The 19,890-nt window shown below is 46.1% G+C and overlaps 1 protein-coding gene across 1 annotated transcript in view; it reads right to left on the bottom strand.

Moving 5' to 3' along the window:
• Positions 1 to 19,890, bottom strand: part of SLIT3 (slit guidance ligand 3) — a 528,596-nt gene that overhangs the window by 11,832 nt on the left and 496,874 nt on the right. The window contains exons 27-29 of the mRNA XM_081135280.1: positions 14,547 to 14,644; positions 2,301 to 2,440; positions 364 to 457 (exon numbers count right to left, since the gene is read on the bottom strand). Of these exons, the coding sequence (XP_080991406.1) occupies positions 364 to 457; positions 2,301 to 2,440; positions 14,547 to 14,644 (332 nt within the window). The remainder of the gene's footprint in view (positions 1 to 363; positions 458 to 2,300; positions 2,441 to 14,546; positions 14,645 to 19,890) is intronic.

A 19,890-nucleotide genomic window follows, 5' to 3' on the forward strand; every position in this document is an offset into this window, starting at 1 on the left:
AGCACAGGGGCTTTCCCCTGAGGTGGCCTCTCCACCCACCCTCAGAATTGCTCACGTGTGTCCCCAGCTCCTGTGGGCTCTGCTGCCGGCCACAGGGTCAGCTCCACCGATGGCCGTGGCTGCTGGACCAGCCGGAGTGTACTCCCCCTCCCGACCCCCAGCACACTCAGGTGCATCAGCCGGCAAACTCCCTGGAGCCAGGGAGGCAGAGCGCTGTGCGAACTGCGCACAGGGAAGGGGACCCAGTCCCCGTGAACTCTCCTGTACTAGCTCTGAGAGAGAGAGGTGGGGGGAGAGAGAGAGCCCCAGAGCCTCTGCTTCAAACCCCAGCACCCGGTGCTGGGACATGAAGTCCAGCCTCACCTGAATCCTTTGTCCAGCGAGATGCACTTGGCCTCATGCTGACAGAGGTTCAGCCCGGGCACGCAGTGGTCAATCACCTCGTCGCACAGCTCGCCTGCGGGGATGGGGAGAGAACTCGGGCATCAGGGGGTCGTGGACTTCAGGAGCGCTGAATTCGCTCTCTGGAGTGTCCTTTCTGCTGTACCCCTGCCTTGGACTCCCCATCAGCGACAATGTGGGCAGGAAACCCCTCTGAAGTGCCTGCTCAGCTCCCCACTGTCCATCTGCCCACTGCCAGTTCAGTAGAAACCCCCCTCTGCCCTCCGCACCCCCTTCTTAACTGCTGGGGGGCTCATTCTCTCCTGGCGCCAAGCAGTCTTCTGACCCAGTGACTTAGCTGCATGGAGACTCCTCTCTTAGGTGGAAGAGGTCCAGAGGTCCCTTGTGGGCTGAGGATGCACTTTAGACTTCTGTGTACCTCTGGCAGCTAATTCAGTGCTCTGCATACAGCAAGTGCACATTAGGAGTTGCTTGTTGCTAATTAACTTGCTACAGTTCCACTCTGGGAAGGTGGAAGATGTCATGAGGGATGTAGACAGACCCTCCGTGGATTTCCCTGCACCCTCTCCCAGCACAGAGCCTTCTCTGGGGCCCCAGAGAACTAGGACCTAGTAGAGCAGGGGATGCCTCAGTTGGCCTGGGCCCTCCCACAGTCCCAAGAGCGTGTTGGGGGGATAGCTGGCTATGAGGCTGGAGGTCTGCATAAAGGCAAAGGATTTGAGGACTGTGGGGACCACTGGGCTCCCTTCCCTGAAGGCCTCACGACTGCTTCTACTCATTTCTACAGCTTCCCACCTCCCATCTCAGTCCCGACAGCCAAGCCAGGTTCCAACAGGCCAGGGTGTATGAGTCCCTGGGGTGCAATGGCCTTATTTCTATCCCTGCCTTAGGCTACTATTTCCTAAAATACATTTCTTGTAATACAGAGTGTCTACTTGGCAAGGGCATTTTGGGATAGGGTAGGAGGGAAGCTCTGAGACCAAATAAGTTTGGGAACAGCTGGCTTAACAATATTAAATGGCTTTCTTTAAAGCAGGACTTGTCAGGGCCTCTAACATGTTAATCAGCATCATGAGCTCCAAAAGGAGGGCCAGTATTCAACACAGAGATTCCCACATTGCTTTTGCACATACAGCCTTTTGCTCAAAGAATTCATGGAATTTATAGAATTCCAGTTTGTGACAGGCCACGTTAGGTTGATCCTAGAACAAAGCAGGCTGTGTCTGCACAACTTGGTTGCATTTTGCTTCACCACTAATGGTACATTTAACTGTCCTCACTAGGGGCTGTTAATATAGGAAATAAAGGCGTTGAGGTGGGGGTGGGAGTGGGGAGAGAGATTATCCTGAGGAATATTCCCACCAGGTTAGGTTCTTTCTCTGTGGCCCTACGAACCCACTGGCCTCACAGGTGCTGTGTTCTCATTCTACTGACCGCATCTCTCTCTCCACTTCATGATGAATTCCTATTGGAAGGGACTCTGTCTTGCTCATTTTTGTATCCCTGGCTCTTAGCAGAGTGTCTGGAAAGTGTAGATTTCCAGAGAAGGCTGACCAAATCCAAACAAAACATAAACGCAACGTGAGTGCCTCTCTGCTAGCCTCCAACATCACTGGTCTCCAGGTTCCCAAAGGAGGGGGTGGCCACTAACTAAATGAATAGACAGCTGGAAGGGCCCTGGGAACCTGTTCCAAAGTGGGAAGGAGCTAGTAGTTTGTCGGGGTAGAAGGACAAAGAGACAGGGCCTCTGGGAAGCCCCTCATGGCCTGTTAAGGATTCAAGTCTCTGTCTATATGGGGAAAGAGGTGGGGTCCCTGGATAAAGCTATGAAAATGGTGTTTTTAGTGCATAATACCCTGCTCCCCCACCAATCCCCACTCAGGTGTCAGGGGCCTTACCTGTGTAGTTAGGTGGGCAGACACACACGTAGTTGTTGATCCCGTCCACACAGGTGGCGTTGTTCTCGCAGTCATTGTCCTCACAGTCATCTGGGTTGATCTCACACCGCTGCCCCTCAAAGCCCAGAGGGCAGGAGCAGCTTTGGGGATGGGTGGGGTAGGAAGGAGGGGAGCCAGGGGTCAGGGAGTGGGGTGGGTTGAGTGGGAGAGAAGAAGGTTGGGAGGTATAATTACTCAGGTTTCTCTCTGGATGGAGGTCTAAGGCAGCACTTTGGACACATGAGGTCTTGGGGTCCTAAGTAGGGGACCCTCAGGAGCTTAAGAGGTCATTTCATCTAGCCTCCTGTCTCCGGGCAATATTTGATCTCCCCTGGCTCTGGCTGGCTGCCTTGTCCCTGGGGGAAATCCCCACCAGCACTGCCTCCTTCCCCATTCCTGGATATAGTTTCCTGAATATAGTTTAAATGCTCCAGCTGTCTCCTAAACTTTTCTTCCTTGGCATCATTTGTGGATAGTCTCTTTTGTATACAAAGAAACAATATATCAAACATCCTCCTTTGAGTCACTTTCTACTGGAGGGAATCCTTTCTATCTTTAGCAGGAGTAGGGCACAGTGGCCAAGATCAGACTCTGCATTCACCCATTCACCTGGGAATGAATTCCATGTCTGCCACTTCCTAGCTATTTGACCTTGGGGAAATTATTTAAATTCTGTGCCTCAGTTTCCTCATCTGTTGACTGGGGTAATATTATTTACCTCCAGGATGGATGTGGGGATAAAATAAGATTATACAACTAAAATACTTAGAAGGATACATGGCACATAGAGAAAATGGTCATAACATGTTAGCTAGCTATAGTTCTAGGAAAAAAGCACCCTGCCCTCTTCACCTTTCTTCAGGGATACCATTTCTCCAATTCCTACTACTTCTGAGCCCCCTCCAGCTTCTGGTGGATAAGGGGATGGGTTGGGAGGGCCCCTGTCTTGCCAACATTGAGGCTTTCTGGTGAGCTTGGCTTAAAACACTGCAAATTACAAAGAAACGTGCCCCAAATGAAAAAACAGAAATCTTCAGTAAAAGAACCAAGTGAAATGGAGGCAAGCAATCTACCAAATAGAGTTCAAAACAATGGCGATAAGGGTGCTCAAGAAACTCAAGGGAAGAATAGATGAACTCAGTGAGAATTTAAACAAAGATAGTGAACATAGAAAAAGGAGATAGAAGCTATAAATAAGAACCAGTCAGAAACAAAGAGTACAACATCTGAAAAGAATAATACACTAGAAGGAATCAACAGCAAGCCAGATGAAGCAGAGGATCAAAGCAGTGATTTGGCAGACAAGGTAGCATAAAACACCCACTCAGAGCAGCAAAAAGGAAAAGTAATTTTAAAGAATGAGGACAGTTTAAGGGACCTCTGGGACAGCATGAAATGTAACAACATCTGCATCATAGAGGTGCCAGAGGGAGAAGAGAGAGAGAGAGCAAGGGACTGAGAACCTATTTGAAGAAATAATGACTGAAAACTTCCTTAACCTGGTGAAGGAAATAGACATACAAGTCTAGGAAGTGCAGAGGGTCCCAAACAAGATGAACCAAAGAGGTTTGCACCAAGACATATCATAATTAAAATGGCAAAGGTTAAAGACGAAGAGAGAATTTTAAAAGCGCAGCAAGAGAAACAGTTACGTACGAGGGATATCCTATCAGACTGTCAGCTGATTTCTCAACAGAAACATTTCAGACCAGGAGGGATTGCTCCGAAATATTCAAAGTGATGAAAAGCAAGGACCTACAACCAAGACTCTCAACCTGGCAAAGTTATAATTTAAAATTGAAGGAGAAATAAAGACCTTCTCAGACAAGAAAAAGCTAAGCTAAAGGAGTTCATTACTACCAAACAAGCACTACAGGAAATGTTGAAGGCACTTCTTTAAGAAGAAGAAAGAAAAAAAAGAGAGGGAGATAAACATAGTTATAATGAATACAGTGGAAATAAACATGTACCTATCAATAATCACTTTAAATGTAAATAGATTAGGTGCTTGAATCAAAATACACAGAGTAGCTGAATGAATAAGAAAATAAGACCCATATACATGCTCTCTATAAGGGATTCACCTCAGAATGAAAGATACACACAGACTGAAAGTAAAGGGATGAAAAAAAAAATTTCATGCAAATGGAAACAAACAAACAAAAAGCTAGGGTAGCAATACTTAGACAAAATAAACTTTAAAGCAAAGGGTGTAATAAGGACAAAGAAGGATATTACATAATGATAAAAGGATCAATCCAACAAGAGAATATAATCCTTGTAAACATTTATGCATCCAACATAGGAGCACCTAAATATGTAAAACAAATCTTGATGGAAATAAAGGGAGAGATAGAGAGTAATACACTCATAGTAGGAAATTTTAACACCCCACTGACATCAATGGATAGATGTTCCAGACAGAAAATCAATAAGGAAACAGTGACCTTAAATGACACACTAGATCAAATGGATTTAACCGATATCTTCAGAGCATTCCACTCCAAAGCAGTAGAATATACATTCTTTTCAAGTGCACATGGAACGTTTTCTAGGATAGACCACATGTTTGGATACAAAACAAGTCTCAACAAATTTAAGAAGATTGAAATCATATCAAGCATCTTCTCTGACAATAATGCTATGAAACTTTAAATCAATCACAAGAAGAAACTTGAAAAACACTCAACGACATGGATGCTAAATAACATGTTACTAAAAAATGAATGGGTTAACAATGAGGCCAAGGAAGAAATCAAAAGATACCTTGAAACAAGTGAAAAATGAGAACACAACAAACCCAAACCTGTGAGACACAGGGCGAAGCAGTCCTAAGAGGGAAATTCATAGCATCACAGGCCTATCTTGAGAAACAAGAAAAAGCCCAAATAAACAATTTAACTTTACACTTAAACTTGAAAAAGAACAACAAAGCCCAGAGTGAATAAAAGGAAGGAAATAAAAAGATCAGAACAGAAATAAATAAAATAGTCTAAAAAAAAAAAAATACAAGTCAATAAAACTAAAAAAAAATACAAAAGATCTTTGAAAAGATAAACAAGATTAACAAACATTTAAACAGACTCATCAAGAAAAAGAGAGAGAGGACCCAAATAAATAAAATCAGAAATGAAAGATAAGTAAAAACTGACACCAAAGAAATACAAAGGATTGTAAGAAAATATTATGAACAACTATATGTTAACAAATTGGAAAATCAGGAAGAAATGGATAAATTCCTAGAAACATACAACCTTCCAAAACAAAATCAGGAAGAATCAGAGAATCTGAATAGACAGATTACAACTAGTGAAATTGAAACAGTAATAAAAAAACTCACAACCAAAAAAAAGCCCTGGACCAGATGGCTTTACAAGTGAATTTTACCAAACTTTCAAAGAACTAACATGTGTCCTTCTCAAACCAGTCTAAAAAATTTAAGAGAAGGGAAGACTCCCAACTTCATTTTACAAGGCCAGGATTATCCCAATTTCAAAACCAGATAAAGGCATGAGAAAGAAAGAAAATTATAGGCCAATATCCCTGATGAACATAAATGCTAAAATCCTCAACAAAATATTAGCATACCAAACATAGCAATACATTAAAAAGCTCATATACTATGATGAAGTGAGATTTATTCCGGGGATGTAAGGTTGGTACAACATCCACAAAACAATAAATGTGATGCCACATAAACAAATTGAAGGACAAAAACCACATGATCATATCAATAAATGCAGAAAAAGCATTTGATAAAATCCAGCAACCATTTATGATAAAAACTCTCAGCAAAATGAGAATAGAGGAAACATACCTCAATGTAATAAAGGCCATGTATGACAAACCCACAGCCAACATCATAATCGATGGGTAAAAACTAAAGGTATTCCCTTTAAGATCAGTAACAAGACAGGGATGTCCTCTTTCACCACTCTCATTTAACATAGTACTGGGAGTCCTAGCCACAGCAATCAGACAAGAGGAAGAAATAAAAGGCAGCCAAACTGGAAAGGACAAAGTAAGACTGTCATTATCTGCAGATGACATAATATTGTATACAGAGAACCCTGAAGATTTCACCAGAAAACTACTAGAACTGATAAATGAATCCAGTAAAGTGGCAGGAGACAAAACAAATATCCAGAAATTAGTTGCATTAAAAAAAAAAAAAAATCTTTATTGATTTCAGAGAAAGGAAGGGAGAGGGAGAGAGAGATAGAAACATCAATGATGAGAGAGTCATCATTGATCGGCTGCCTCCTGCATGCCCCCCATCTGGGTATTGAACACGCAACCTGGGCATGTGCCCCGACTGGGAATTGAACCACGATCTCCTGAATCCATGGCACAACTGCTGAGCCATGCCCAACCGGAAAATTAGTTGCATTTTTATAGACCAATAATGAACTATCAGAAAGGGAAACTAAAAACATAATCCCATTCACAGTTTCTTCAAACAGAATAAAATACCTAGGAATAAATTTAACCAAGGACATAAAAGACCTGTACTTGGAAAGTCATAAGACACTGAAGAAAGAAATTGAGGAAGATACAAATAAGTAGGAGCATATACCGTGTTCATGGATTGGAAGGATTAACATCATTAAAATGTCCATACTACCCAAAGCAATCTACATAGTCAACTCAATTCCTATCAAGATACCAATGGAATATTTCACTGAACTAGAACAAATATTTCAAAAATTTATATGGAACCACAAAAGACCCCAAATAGCAACAGTAACCTTGAGAAAGAACAAAGTTGAAGGAATCACGCTACCTGATATCAAACTATACTACAAGGCCACGGTAATCAAAAGAGCATGGTACTGGCATAAAAAGAGACATTTAGATCAATGGAACAGAATAGAGAGCCCAGAGAATGAGAAACAGCTATAAAGAAACAAAATGGTAATAGATAAGTATCTTTCAATAATAACCTTAAATGTAAATGGATTAAATGCCCCAATAAAGAGATATAGGGTGGCTGAATGGATAAGAAAACATGACCCAACGATATGCTGTCTACAAGAGACCCACCTCAGAACAAGACTCCCACAGGATGAGAGTGAAGGGATGGAAAAAAAATTTCCATGCAAATGGAATGAAAAAAAAAAGCTGGGGTAGCAATACTCATATCAGACAAAAAAGACTTCAAAATGAAGAACGTAACAAGAGACCAGAAAGGTCATTACATAATACTAAAGGGATTAATCCAGCAAGAGGATATAACCCTGATAAACATATGCACCCAACATAGAAGCACCTAAATTTATAAAAAAACTTCTAGAGGACTTTAAGGGAGAGATTCAACAGCAATACAGTCATACTTGGGGACTTTAACACCCCACTGACTTTACTGTATAGGTCTTCCAGACAAAAAATCACCAAGGAAACAGCGACCCTAAATGACACACTAGATCAGATGGATTTAATCAACATTTATAGAAATTCTACCCCAAAGTTGCAGAATATACATTCTTCTCGAGTGCACACAGGACATTCTCAAAGATAGACCACATGTTAGGACACAAAACAAGTCTCTATAAGTTCAAGAAGATTGAAATCATATCAAGCATCTTCTTGGATCACAATGGCATGAAACTAGAAATCAACTACAATAAAAACACTAAAAGACATTTAAACACTAAAAGACATTTAAACACATGGAGACTGAAAAGCATGTTTTTAAACAATGAATGGGTTACCAAAGAGATCAAGAAAGAAATAAAAACCTTCCTGGAAACACATGAAAATGAACACACAACAACTCCAAATCTATGGGACACAATGAAAACAGTCCTGAGAGGGAAGTTCATAGCACTACAAGCCTACCTCAAAAAACAAGAAAAACTTCTAACAGACTCTTTAACCCTACAACTCAAAAACTTAGAAAGGGAACAACAACAAAAGCCCAGAGTAAGTAGAAGGAAAGAAATAATAAAGATTAGAGCAGAAATAAATGACAGAGACTAAAAAAACAGTACAAAAGATCAATGAAACCAAGAGCTGGTTCTTTGAAAAGATAAACAAGATTGATGAACCTTTAGCTAGACTCATCATGAAACAACGAGAGAGGGCCAAAATAAACAAAATCAGAGATGAAAGAGATGAAATAACAACTGACCCAACAGAAATACAAAGGATTGTAAGAAAATACTATGAACAACTATATGCCACCAAGCTGGACAACCTGGATGAAATGGATGAATTCCTAGAAAAATACAACCTTTCAACTCAATCAGGAAGAGTCAGAAAGTTTAAATAGACCGATAACTGCTGATGAAGTTGAAGCAGTAATCCAAGGGCTCCCAGCACACAAAAGCCCTGGCCTAGATGGCTTCACAGGGGAGTTTTACCGAACATTCAAAGAAGAATTAACACCTATCCTCCTCAAACTATTTCAAAAAATCCAAGAGGGAGGAACACTTGCAAACTCTTTTTACGAGGCCAGCATTAGCCTAATTCTAAAACCAGATAAAGATACTACAAAGAAAAAGAATTACAGGCCAATATCCCTGATGAATATAGATGATAAAATCCTCAACAAAATATTAGCAAATCGGATCCAGCAATATATTAAAAAGATCATACACCATGACCAAGTGGGATTTATTCCAGGGATGCAAAGCTGGCACAATATTCACAAATCAATAAACATGATACATCACATAAACAAATTGAAAGATAAAAATCACACATCTTATCAATAGATGCAGAAAAAGCATTCGATAAAATCCAACACCCATTTTTGATAAAAACTCTCAGCAAAGTGGGAATAGAGGGATCATACCTCAACATAATAAAGGCCATATACGACAGACCTACAGCCAACATCATACTCAATGGGCAAAAACTAAAACCATTTCCCCTAAGAACAGGAACAAGACAGGGGTGTCCACTTTCACCACTCTTATTCAGCATAGTACTGGAAGTCCCAGCCACAGCGATTAGACAAGAAGAAAACATAAAAGGCATCCAAATTGGAAAGGAGGAAACAAAGCTGTCATTATTTGCAGATGACATGATATTGTACATAGAGACTCCTGAAGACTCCACAGACAACTACTAGATTTAATAAATGAATTCAGCAAGGTAGCAGGATATAAAATTAACACCCAGAAATCGATGACATTTTTATACACCAATAATGAACTCTCAGAAAGAGAAACTAAAAAAACAATCCCATTTACCATTGCAACTAAAAAAATAAGATACATAGGAATAAACTTAACCAAAGATGTAAAAGACCTTTACTCAGAAAACTACAGGACACTGAAAAAAGAAATAGAGGAAGATATAAACAAATGGAAAAATATACCATGTTCATGGACTGGAAGAATTAACATCATTAAAATGTCCATATTACCCAAAGCAATCTATAAATGCAATGCAATCCCTATTAAAATACCAACAGCATATTTCACAGATCTAGAACAAACACTTTGAAAATTTATCTGGAACCAAAAAACACCCCGAATAGCCATGGCAATCTTGAGAAAGAAGAACAAAGTTGGAGGGATCACAATACCAGATATCAAGTCATACTACAAAGCCACTGTAATCAAAACAGCCTGGTACTGGCACAAGAACAGACATATTGATCAGTGGAACAGAACAGAGAACCCAGAAGTTGACCCATGCCGTTATGGTCAATTAATATTTGACAAAGGAGGCAACAACATACAATGGAGTAAAGACAGTCTTTTCAATAAATGGTGTTGGAAAAATTGGACAGATACATGCAAAAAAATGAAACTGGACCACCAACTTACACCATACACAAAAGTGAATTCAAAATGGATAAAAGACTTAAATGTAAGGCATGAAACCATAAAAATCCTAGAGGAAAACATAGGCAGTAAAATCTCAGACATCTCTCATAGCAATATGTTTGCTGATACATCTCCTAGGACAAGAGAAACGAAGGAGAAAATAAACAAATGGGACTGCATCAAAATAAAAAGCTTCTGCACAGCAAAGGAAACCATCAACAAAACGAAAAGGGAGCCCAGTGTATGGGAGAGCATATTTGCCAATGACACATCGGATAAAGGGTTAATATCCAAAATATATAAGGAACTTACACAACTTAATAAAAGGAAGACAATCCAATTAAAAAATGGGCAATGGACCTAAATAGACACTTCTCCAAAGAGGACCTACAGATGGCCAAATGACATATGAAAAGATACTCAACGCCACTAATCATCACAGAAATGCAATTAAAACCACAATGAGATGTCACCTCACACCTGTCAGAATGGCTGCCATCAACAAATCAATGAACCACAAGTGTTGGCGAGGATGTGGGGAAAAGGGAACCCTTGTTCACTGTTAGTGGGAATGCAGGTTGGTGCAGCCACTATGGAAAACAGTATGGAGGGTCTTCAAAAATAAAAAATGGAACTGCCTTATGACCCAGTGATTCCACTTCTGTGAATATATCTGAAGAAACCTGAAACACTAACTTGACAGAATATAGGCACCACTGTGTTCATTGCTGTGTTATTTACAATAGCCAAGAAATGGAAGCAACCCACGTGTGCTTATCAATAGACGAGTGGATAAAAAAGAGGCGGTACATGTATACAATGGAATATTACTTGGCCAGAAAAAAGAATGAAATCTTACCATCTGTGACAGCATGGATGGATCTAGAGGGCATTGTGCTAAGTGAAATAAATCAGTTAGAGGAAGACAAATACCATATAATTTCCCTTACACATGGAATCTAAAGAATAAAATAAATGAACAAACAAAATTGAAATAGACTCATAGATACAGAAAATAGACTAATAATTGCCAGAGGGGAGGGAGGATTAGGTGACTAGGTGAAAAAGGTGAAGGAATTAAGAAGTACCAGTTGATAGTTAAGAAATAGTCACAGGGATGTAAAGTACAGCATAGGGAACACTGCCAATAATATTATACTAACTATGTATGGTGCCAGGTGGGTACTGGAAATATGGGGGTGGGGGCACTTAAAAAGTATAGGACTGTCTAACCACTATGCTGCACACCTGAAACTAATACAAAATACTACTGAATGTAAAAACACACCAGAGGTCAGCATGGTGCCTTTCCTTAACTTGTCTCTGAAGTGTTCACTCTCTTGGATAAAAGCCTCAACTCACCATTTCCACCCAACGTACCCCCAGGATTAGGTGTGCAAAATAAATCAGAACTGGTAAAGGCTGGGCGGATGAGAAGGGCGAGGGGCATTTGGGGGTGCAGCCGGCAGCCGAGTGCCTGAGTAACTGCAGTGAACCCTCCTCTCTGTGTGGCCTGGTCAGGCATTTACACCCTGTCTAGGGTGGTGTGTACCAGGGTCACAGCTGGAATTGCAGGTCTTGGTTTCAGAAGCTGCTCTGATATGGGTTGAGCTAAAATGTAAACTAACAGGAAGCAGATTTCTAGAATCCCACTTAACTTCCTTTCTTCTCCAGCCCGAAAACCATGGCACACTTTCTACAAAGGCCGGGGGTCCTTGAACCTGAGCTCTTAGTGGAATAAAATGACAGATTCCTTTTTCTGTTAGGGACCCTGGGTGTTCATGAGAAAGGCTAGTTCTTCAGAGCTGGACAGGAGGTAGGATTTCAAAGGTCTGAAACCACAGTCCTGCCCATGCTCCTGAAACGACTTCCCCTGGCTGTCCCAGAGCCTTAGGATTGCATGAAAGTGGCTGGTCAAGGGAACAGGGGCTGCTCATGGCATGGACAGAGGGTGCAGAGGAGGGTCAAGTGTCCCTGCCCTCACTGGAAAACCTGGTGGGGTGGGCGTTGTCAAGGTTGGCCATGAGCACCGCGGACAGGTCATATCTCCCGGTCTTGGTCTCCTATCCAGCCAGCTTGGCCAGATTGAAAAACATCTCTGAAGATCCACAATGCTTCTAGAATTTGGACTCGTAAGAGATGTGAGGGTTGAAGTGTGTCTCCTCAAAGGGAGAGCGCTGAAGTCTTAACCCTAAGTCCCTCAGAATGTGAGCTTATTATTTGGAAAGAGGGTCATTGCAGGTGTAATTAGTTAATTTAAGATGAGATATGCTGGAGTAACACGGGCCCCCTGGTCCTGGATGACGCTGTCCCTATACAATGACAGCCACATGAAGGGACACACAGGGTGAGCGCCACATGAAGGCAGAGGTTGGAGTGAAACAGCTGGCCTTTGGGCCTCTGGCTTCTGCAGCTGTGAAAGATTCATTCCTGTTGTTCCCAGCACAGTCTGTGGGGTCTGTCAGGCGGCCCTGGGAAACTGACACACGTGGGAAGGAGGCCGCAAAGCTTCCTGGACGAGTGTCCCTCCCTTTGCCAACCTGTAGGGTGCTGACCTGGTGAGGGAGAACTTCCCTGCCCCTCCGGGGCCCACATGGTTATGTCATCCTACGTGGGCCTCACTGCCTTCACTCTCCACGTGATTTCCCTAGTTCTGTAGATCTGGGCACCTTTCCCTTGAAAATTAAGTTCTAGAAACATGTCCAGTTCATTTGAATTTCCTCAACAACTGAGGGTGGAAATGGGATTCTCCAGCTGAGAGGGAGAAACACAATGGCCCATGGGGGCGGCTGCCCCCTCCTGCCAACCCTCACACGTCGGCTGAGCGGGCAGAACCAGGCCTTCACCCTGGAGGTATGTTTCCTGGCTGGGGCACCACGGCTGCCACCATACTTCCCCGTGGCTTCTCCTGACCTGGCTCCCAGCAAGAGGGTGGGGTGGTTTGGTTGGCTCCAGGCAGGAAAACAAACTCTGCCTTGATTTTCACTTTTCAAGAGGCAGAGTTTGATGGGGCTGGCTGGCAGGTGGACGCGTGGGTGGGCTGGGTGCCCCTGGGAGAAGCCAGAGAGGGAACCTGACCTCTCTCACAGACCACACAGCAGCCCGGGGCCAGAGTGCCTTTGAAAATTAATTGTTTGCAACCTGAGATCTAAGGCATCTGCACACAGCTTGGCATCGGGCGCCCCCTCCTTTACTGCCTAACCCATTGGCTCACTGGGGTGGGGGTTGGAAAATGAGCCAGTTCCCACCAGTCTGCTTCTGCCAGGGCCTGGGCAAGGAAAGTGGGCATCTGAGAGCAGCAGGGAGGGCAGGAAGCAGGAAGGGGGCCCACATTTGGCAGGGGTTTGGCAGGGGTCTAGAAGGCCCACTCCTAGGACAGGGCTGAGAAAATTAAATGGCTTCTACCCTTTTCTTTTTTTTAAATATTATGGTTGGCATTCAGTATTATATTCATTTCAGGTGTATGACATAGTGATTCGACATTCATGTGTCTTATGATGTGATCCCTACACTGTCTAGTAACTATCTGTCACCGTGCAAATGATCAGAATGTTATCGACTATGCTCCCCTCCCCCTTTTCACCTAGCCCTTCACCCCACCCCCACTTTGGCAACCATCAGTTTGTTCTTTGTTTTTATGAGTCTGTTTTTATTTTGTTCATTTTTTATTTTTTAAAATGCCACATATAAGTGAAATCCTATGGCATTGTCTTTTTCTGTCTGACTTAGTTCACTTAGCATAAGCCCCTCTAGGTCCGTCCATGCTGTTGCAAATTGTAGGATTGTGTTCTCTTTCATTGCTAATATTCCGTTGCATATATACCACACCTTACTCTATTCAGCTATCCCCTTTCTCCCTGGGCTCTTAATGCGGGGACAAAAGAGGTGGGGTTGGAAGACTCAGGAGCGAGTGTCAGGACATGCGCCTCAGAGCAAATCAATCTGTGCCTCAGTTTCCTTATCTGTTAAGTGGGGACAGTACCTACCGGTACCGGATAGGGTCACTGGGAATTTAAATGAGATCATACATGACTAGCTAGTGCCTGGCACATGTGAGCATGTAATCAATAATACCTACTATTAATGCTATTTTTAGGACCCAGAATAAAGAGTGGTGGCATTGCCAGGCTGGTGGGTCTCTGAGCCAACATCCCCACCTTCTCTAACTTTAGTCAGTAGCTGCAAACCCCCAAAGTCCTTCTAGCTGTAAAGACGTAGTCCCTGAATTTGAGTCCCTGTACCAGCGCTCACTAACTGCAACGGCAGGCAAAGGATTCGTCCCTCTGACACCTCAATCCTGATCTGTACGTGGGATAACATGGGAAGAGCCTGGCAGTCTCTCCCTGGAGGGCTCGGCCCGGGGTGGGCCCACAGTGGCCCGCAGTGCGTATCTCTGCCTGGGAGGGCAGGCCCGAGGGTGAGCTGTTACCTGAACCCGTCCTTGTGGCTCTCGCTCAGGTGGCAGGTGCCGCCGTGCTGACAGGGGTTCTGGATGCAGGTGTTGATGGGCGTGGTGCAGTCTTTGCCCTGCGGAGAGGAGGGAGCCAGTTAGGGAGGCTTTCAGTGGCTGCCGGGACCAGGAGACCCCCGGGAGCTCCCAGCATCTCCTGGGATGGGGCTGGGGGGAGGGCGGGGGCCCTGGAACAAGCCCCGGAGTGTCACTCAGAGAAAGCCACAGAGAGCCCTTGCTTCTGGGTGCTCCACAGTGAAAAGGGGAGGCATGTGGAGAATTCAGGGAGCCTGGGCTCCCAGAGTTCACACGGTTTCTCCATCCTGTTCTAAAGCACAGGGCGTGAGCATGGGCTCTGGATACAGGGCAACCTGGTCTCACATTCCAGCCTCATCCCTTCCCGGTTGGCTGACCTTGCTCTTGAATAAGCATTTTAACCTCTGGAAGCCTAGCTGTAGAGTTGTTATGAGAATTAAACTGGACCTTTCTTATAAGAAACTGCTCAGGTGAGAAACAGGATGGCGGCGTAACAGCTGCGCCCGCCGCCTCCTGCAGCCACATCAAAATTACAACTGAAATACAGAACCACCGTGACTCAGAGCTCCTGAGATCCAGCTGAACAGAAGCCCCCCAACCAGGGAGCTGAGGAAGCACCGAGACCGGGAGGAGGGGCGGAGACACGGCCGCGGGCCCACACCCGGTGCCGCGGGGTAAACCTGGGAGGGAATCTTGGCGGTGGGGGTTTCCTGGAGGAGCGAGGGGTCCCAGCCCCACAGCAGGCCCCCAGGGCCGGGAAAAGACGTCTCCACAACTCCGGGCTGTGAACCCAGCGGGGACTGTGGCTGAGGGTCGCGGAGGCTGCGGGAGCCCCAGCGGCTCCTCTTAAGGGCCCGGCGCGGACTCACTCGGACGCTCCCTCTGAGCCCAGCGCCGGGCAGCGGCCTGAAAGGACCCGGGACACTCGGGGGAACTAACCTGCCTGAAATTGGGGCGAGAGGCGGAGGGCGGCTTCCTCCCAGGCAGAGGGGCTGGCGGAGGCCATGGCTCCTTTGGCGAGTCCTCCCTGCACACAGCCGGCAGGCAGGCGCCATATTTGAGTCGCCGGCACCTGACTCGCACCTTTGGCCCCGCCCCGTGACTCCCAGAGGCCCCGCCCTCCCCACCTGCAGCTCATCCAGGCCATTTCCAGGGGCTTTTCTATGCAAGTGGCCTCTCGAGCCCCATGCTTAGGACTTTCCTAAAATCTCTCAACAAGCAGCAGCGGGCCCCATAGGGCTTGATAAGTGGCCCAGGCCTGGCACTAGTGGCAGCTGCATTGGCTCATAGCTGGGCCTCTCCTGGGCACCGCCAAGCCCAGCACAAGCAGCAGCCAACTACGGTTTGCTGAGTAGCTCATGCTGGGTGGCCCTGGGCAAGGCACTGGCAGAAACTGACTTTGCACCTCCCGGGAGGCCCCAGAGACAGTGCACCTGGTGCTCAGACTCGACCACGCTGGGTTACAACCCTACCACATCCACGAGTGACACTCCAGGGGTGCACTTGGTGAACACCAAAGCTCCACTGAAGTAAATCCTGCTCCATAGGGGTGTCTCCAGCCCAGCAGCTCTTTGGCTGTAGCTGCAGCTGGTCCTCACAGCTGACTGGCCTGGGGGTCAGTTCTTCCCAGGGACGCCAACAGCAACCAAGGCTCAACTACAACAGGACAGTGCACACAGCCCACACAGGGGAGCACCTGGAAGGCCCAGCTCAAGGGGACTGGGGAGGCTGAGCCACTGGACCCTACGGGACACCTACTACACAAAGCCACTCTACAAATGCCAGGAGACATAGTAGCTCTACCTAATACATAGAAACAAACACCTGGAAGCAGCCAAAATGCTGAGGCAAAGAAACATGTCACAAAAGAAAGAAGAAATCTCTAGAAGAGGAACTAAATGAAATAGATCCAAGCAAGCTAACAAATAGAGAGTTCAGAATTTTGTTTATAAGGATGTTTAAGCAGACTATTAGGGAAATACCTGAGAAAATCGATAACATAATAAAGTACCAATTTGAAATGAAGGCTACAGGAACTGAAATGAAGAATAATTTACAGGGAAACCACAGTAGAGTAGAGGACGCTGAGAATCAAATCAGCAATTTGGAACATGAGGAAACAAAAAACACCCAACCAGAAGAGCAAAAAGAATCCAGAAATATGAAAATAGTATAAGGAGCCTCTGGGACAACTTCAAGAGGCCCAACAATCATATTGGGGTGCCAGAAGGGGAAAAAGAGACCAAGAAATTGAAAACCTATTTGAAAAAATAATGACAGAAAACTTCCCCTACCTGGGGAAAGAAATCGACTTACAAGTCCAGGAAGCACAGAGGGTCCCAAACAAGAGGAACCCAAAGAGGCCCACAGCAAGACACATCATCATTAAAATGCCAAAGGTTAAAGACAAAGAGAGAATCTTAAAAGCAAGAGAAAAGCAGTTACTTACCTACAAGGGAGCCTCCATACGACTGTCAGCTGATTTCTCAACAGAAACTTTGTAGGACAGAAGGGAGTGGCAAGAAATATTCAAAGTGATGAAAAACATGGAACTACAACCAAGATTGCTCTACCCAGCAAAGCTATCATTTAGAATTGAAGGTCAGAGAAACAGGTTCACAGATAAGAAAAAGCTAAAGGAGTTCATCACCACCAGACCAGCACTACAGGAAAAGTTGAAGAGTCTTCTTTAAGAAGAAGCTAATGAACAAACGAATCTGGCGAACTAAATAGATGCAGAGACATTGACGCATGTAACAGACGACCATATTTCAGAGGGAAGAGGGAAGGAGGATGAAGGGTGGGAAGAGATTAACCAAAGAAGTTATATGCATATAAGCATAACCCATGGACACAGTCAATAACGGGGTGAAGGCCGGGGACGGGGTGGGAGCCAAGTGGAGGGGGTCAATTGGGAAAAAATGGGACACCTGTAACACTCTCAACAATAAAGATAAATTTAAAAAAATAAAAAATTAAAAAAAAGAAACTGCTCGTTATGTAACATGTCTAGCACATAGTAAGCACTCTATACATGCTAGTAGATGACATTATTATTAGCCTCACTGAGGCTTAAATATAATCCGCCAGGAGGGCGTGGCCAACAGACCTTGCCCCTGCTAAGTGACAACCTCCCAGGGATTCATCTTCGATTGGCCTGGACGTAGGCCCAGGTGTTGGTATTTATGCTCAAATTCTGCAGGTGATTCTAATGTTAGGCCAGGCTGAGAACCCTTGTGACACAGAGTTTTGGGTGGGGGTGGGGCTTCTGTGAAGCAGACTCCTCTGAAGGGGACATCTGAGCTGAGAGGGAGCCAAGCTTGTAGTAGGTGGGACGGAGCAGGCCAAGCAGAAGGAGCAGTGGGGACCCAGGCATGAGGAGGGGGCTAAGCCATACTGTGGACACTGACCCCAGCATCCCAGGGAGCAGCCCACAGCTTGGGCCCCTGGCTCCAACTTCTCCCTTGGGACCCATGGACCAGTGCTGCACCCCAGGCTTGGCAAATAGCCCCTTGGAGGACCTATGGGGGCTGGGGAGGTGCCTGCTGCATTGGTTTCTGGGTTGTGGGTACCATGCCAGGTGGGGTGATCACGGGAGCCCTCCCACTGCCACACCACCTGCTCACCACCTGCCTGAGAAAATCCTCTCCCGCTCTGCCAGTGCCTATGAGGGGGTGGACTGCTGCCTGGGGTGCCGCTGCCAACTGGGCACAGGACTGCGGTAGACTGCCTGCTTCCTACGGGCTCCGCAGCCTAAGCCCCAGGCCCCACCTCCAGCAGCCCAATGCTGTCTGCTTCCCTTCCCGCCCTGGCACATTTAAAGGGTCAACCAGGGGTTTCTGGCAGGGGAGGTGAATGCAGGAGGGGTGGGACTTGGGTTTATCCTAAACCAGAGCAATGTGGGAAGTCAGTGTGGCGTGGAGACAGCAGTTTTAATCAGGTTTGGTGAGCACACTTCCATTCCAGGCCTCATGCTGTGTTTTATATTCACGATCACGATGACGTTCACAGCACCCTTATGGGGTCGGTACGACTGTTATTACCCCCATTTTTACACAGGGAAGGCCGACTTGGAAAGTGACATAGTATGTCTGAGGTCACAGTGAGTGGGACAGGGAGCAGCCGAGCCCAGACATCCAGCCCAGAGCCAGCCCTGGGCCCCTCTGTGCCGGGCCCCTCTGTGCTGGGCCCCTCTGTGCCGGGCCCCTCTGTGCGGGCCCCTCTGTGCCGGGCCCCTCTGTGCGGGCCCCTCTGTGCCGGGCCCCTCTGTGCCGGGCCCCTCTGTGCCGGGCCCCTCTGTGCGGGCCCCTCTGTGCCGGGCCCCTCTGTGCGGGCCCCTCTGTGCCGGGCCCCTCTGTGCTGGGCCCCTGTTCCTCCTCAAACACGGGTTCAGGAGTCAGGCAGAGCGGGCTGCAGGTTGCAGTCTGGCCGCTATGCGCCTGGAGGGAATGACTAGCTCTGGGCCTTGTATGGATCACCTGGGAAAGGTGATAATCATCCCCACCCTACGCAATGACGGGTGATTAGAGACCTACCTGTGAGGCAACTCCTTAAATAAGAGCCATTCTGATGACGATGATGGGGGTTGGGGTCGGAGGCAGGGCCGCAGGTAGGTGATTGAAAGAATTTTCCGGTGCTGATTAGTTCGGAGATGTGTGTGTGTGTGTGTGTGTTGAACAAATGGGCCATGGGGCAGGACAGGAAAGCCTTGAGCAGGCCAAGGTGGGCCTCCCTAGCCCTTGCGTGGTCGGCCCCCCTGCTCTGGGGCCTCCCAGTACCGGGGACTCCTGGTGAGCTCCTCCCCTGGGGGGTGGGGGTGGAGTCAGTGGTGCCTCTTCCAGCCCCTCATGCTGAGCTCAGAAATCCGGGAAGCAGTGCTAGCACCTGGCAATTTGGTAATTCAGCCTGGAGGTGGGGACTTCTATCATACTGTCCTTGAGGAATAACCACCATTGTCTGTGCTTGGCTAATTAGCCCGATTCAACTTTCTTCAGCCTCATTTTGCTCAAATCCACCAGCTCTTCGATGCTCCTTGGTCCCCCCAGCCCTCTTCCCCCTGCCCCCCTGAGTGTGTGTGTGTGTGTGTGTGTGTGTGTGTGTGTGTGAAGGACATGGCTGGGGCTTAAGGCTTCCTCTAAAGGAGACTGGGAACCACTACCCCACTGGAAACGTCTTCCTGAGATGGGGCCAGGAAGGCTGCCCTGAGACCTTGCTACTCAACGCATGGCCCTTGGACCAGTAGCATCCTGGGCGCTTGTTAAAAATCCCAGGTCTAATGAGTCCAGAA

Source organism: Miniopterus schreibersii, assembly GCF_964146895.1.
Source record: "Miniopterus schreibersii genome assembly, chromosome: 4".
NCBI lineage: Eukaryota > Metazoa > Chordata > Mammalia > Chiroptera > Miniopteridae > Miniopterus > Miniopterus schreibersii.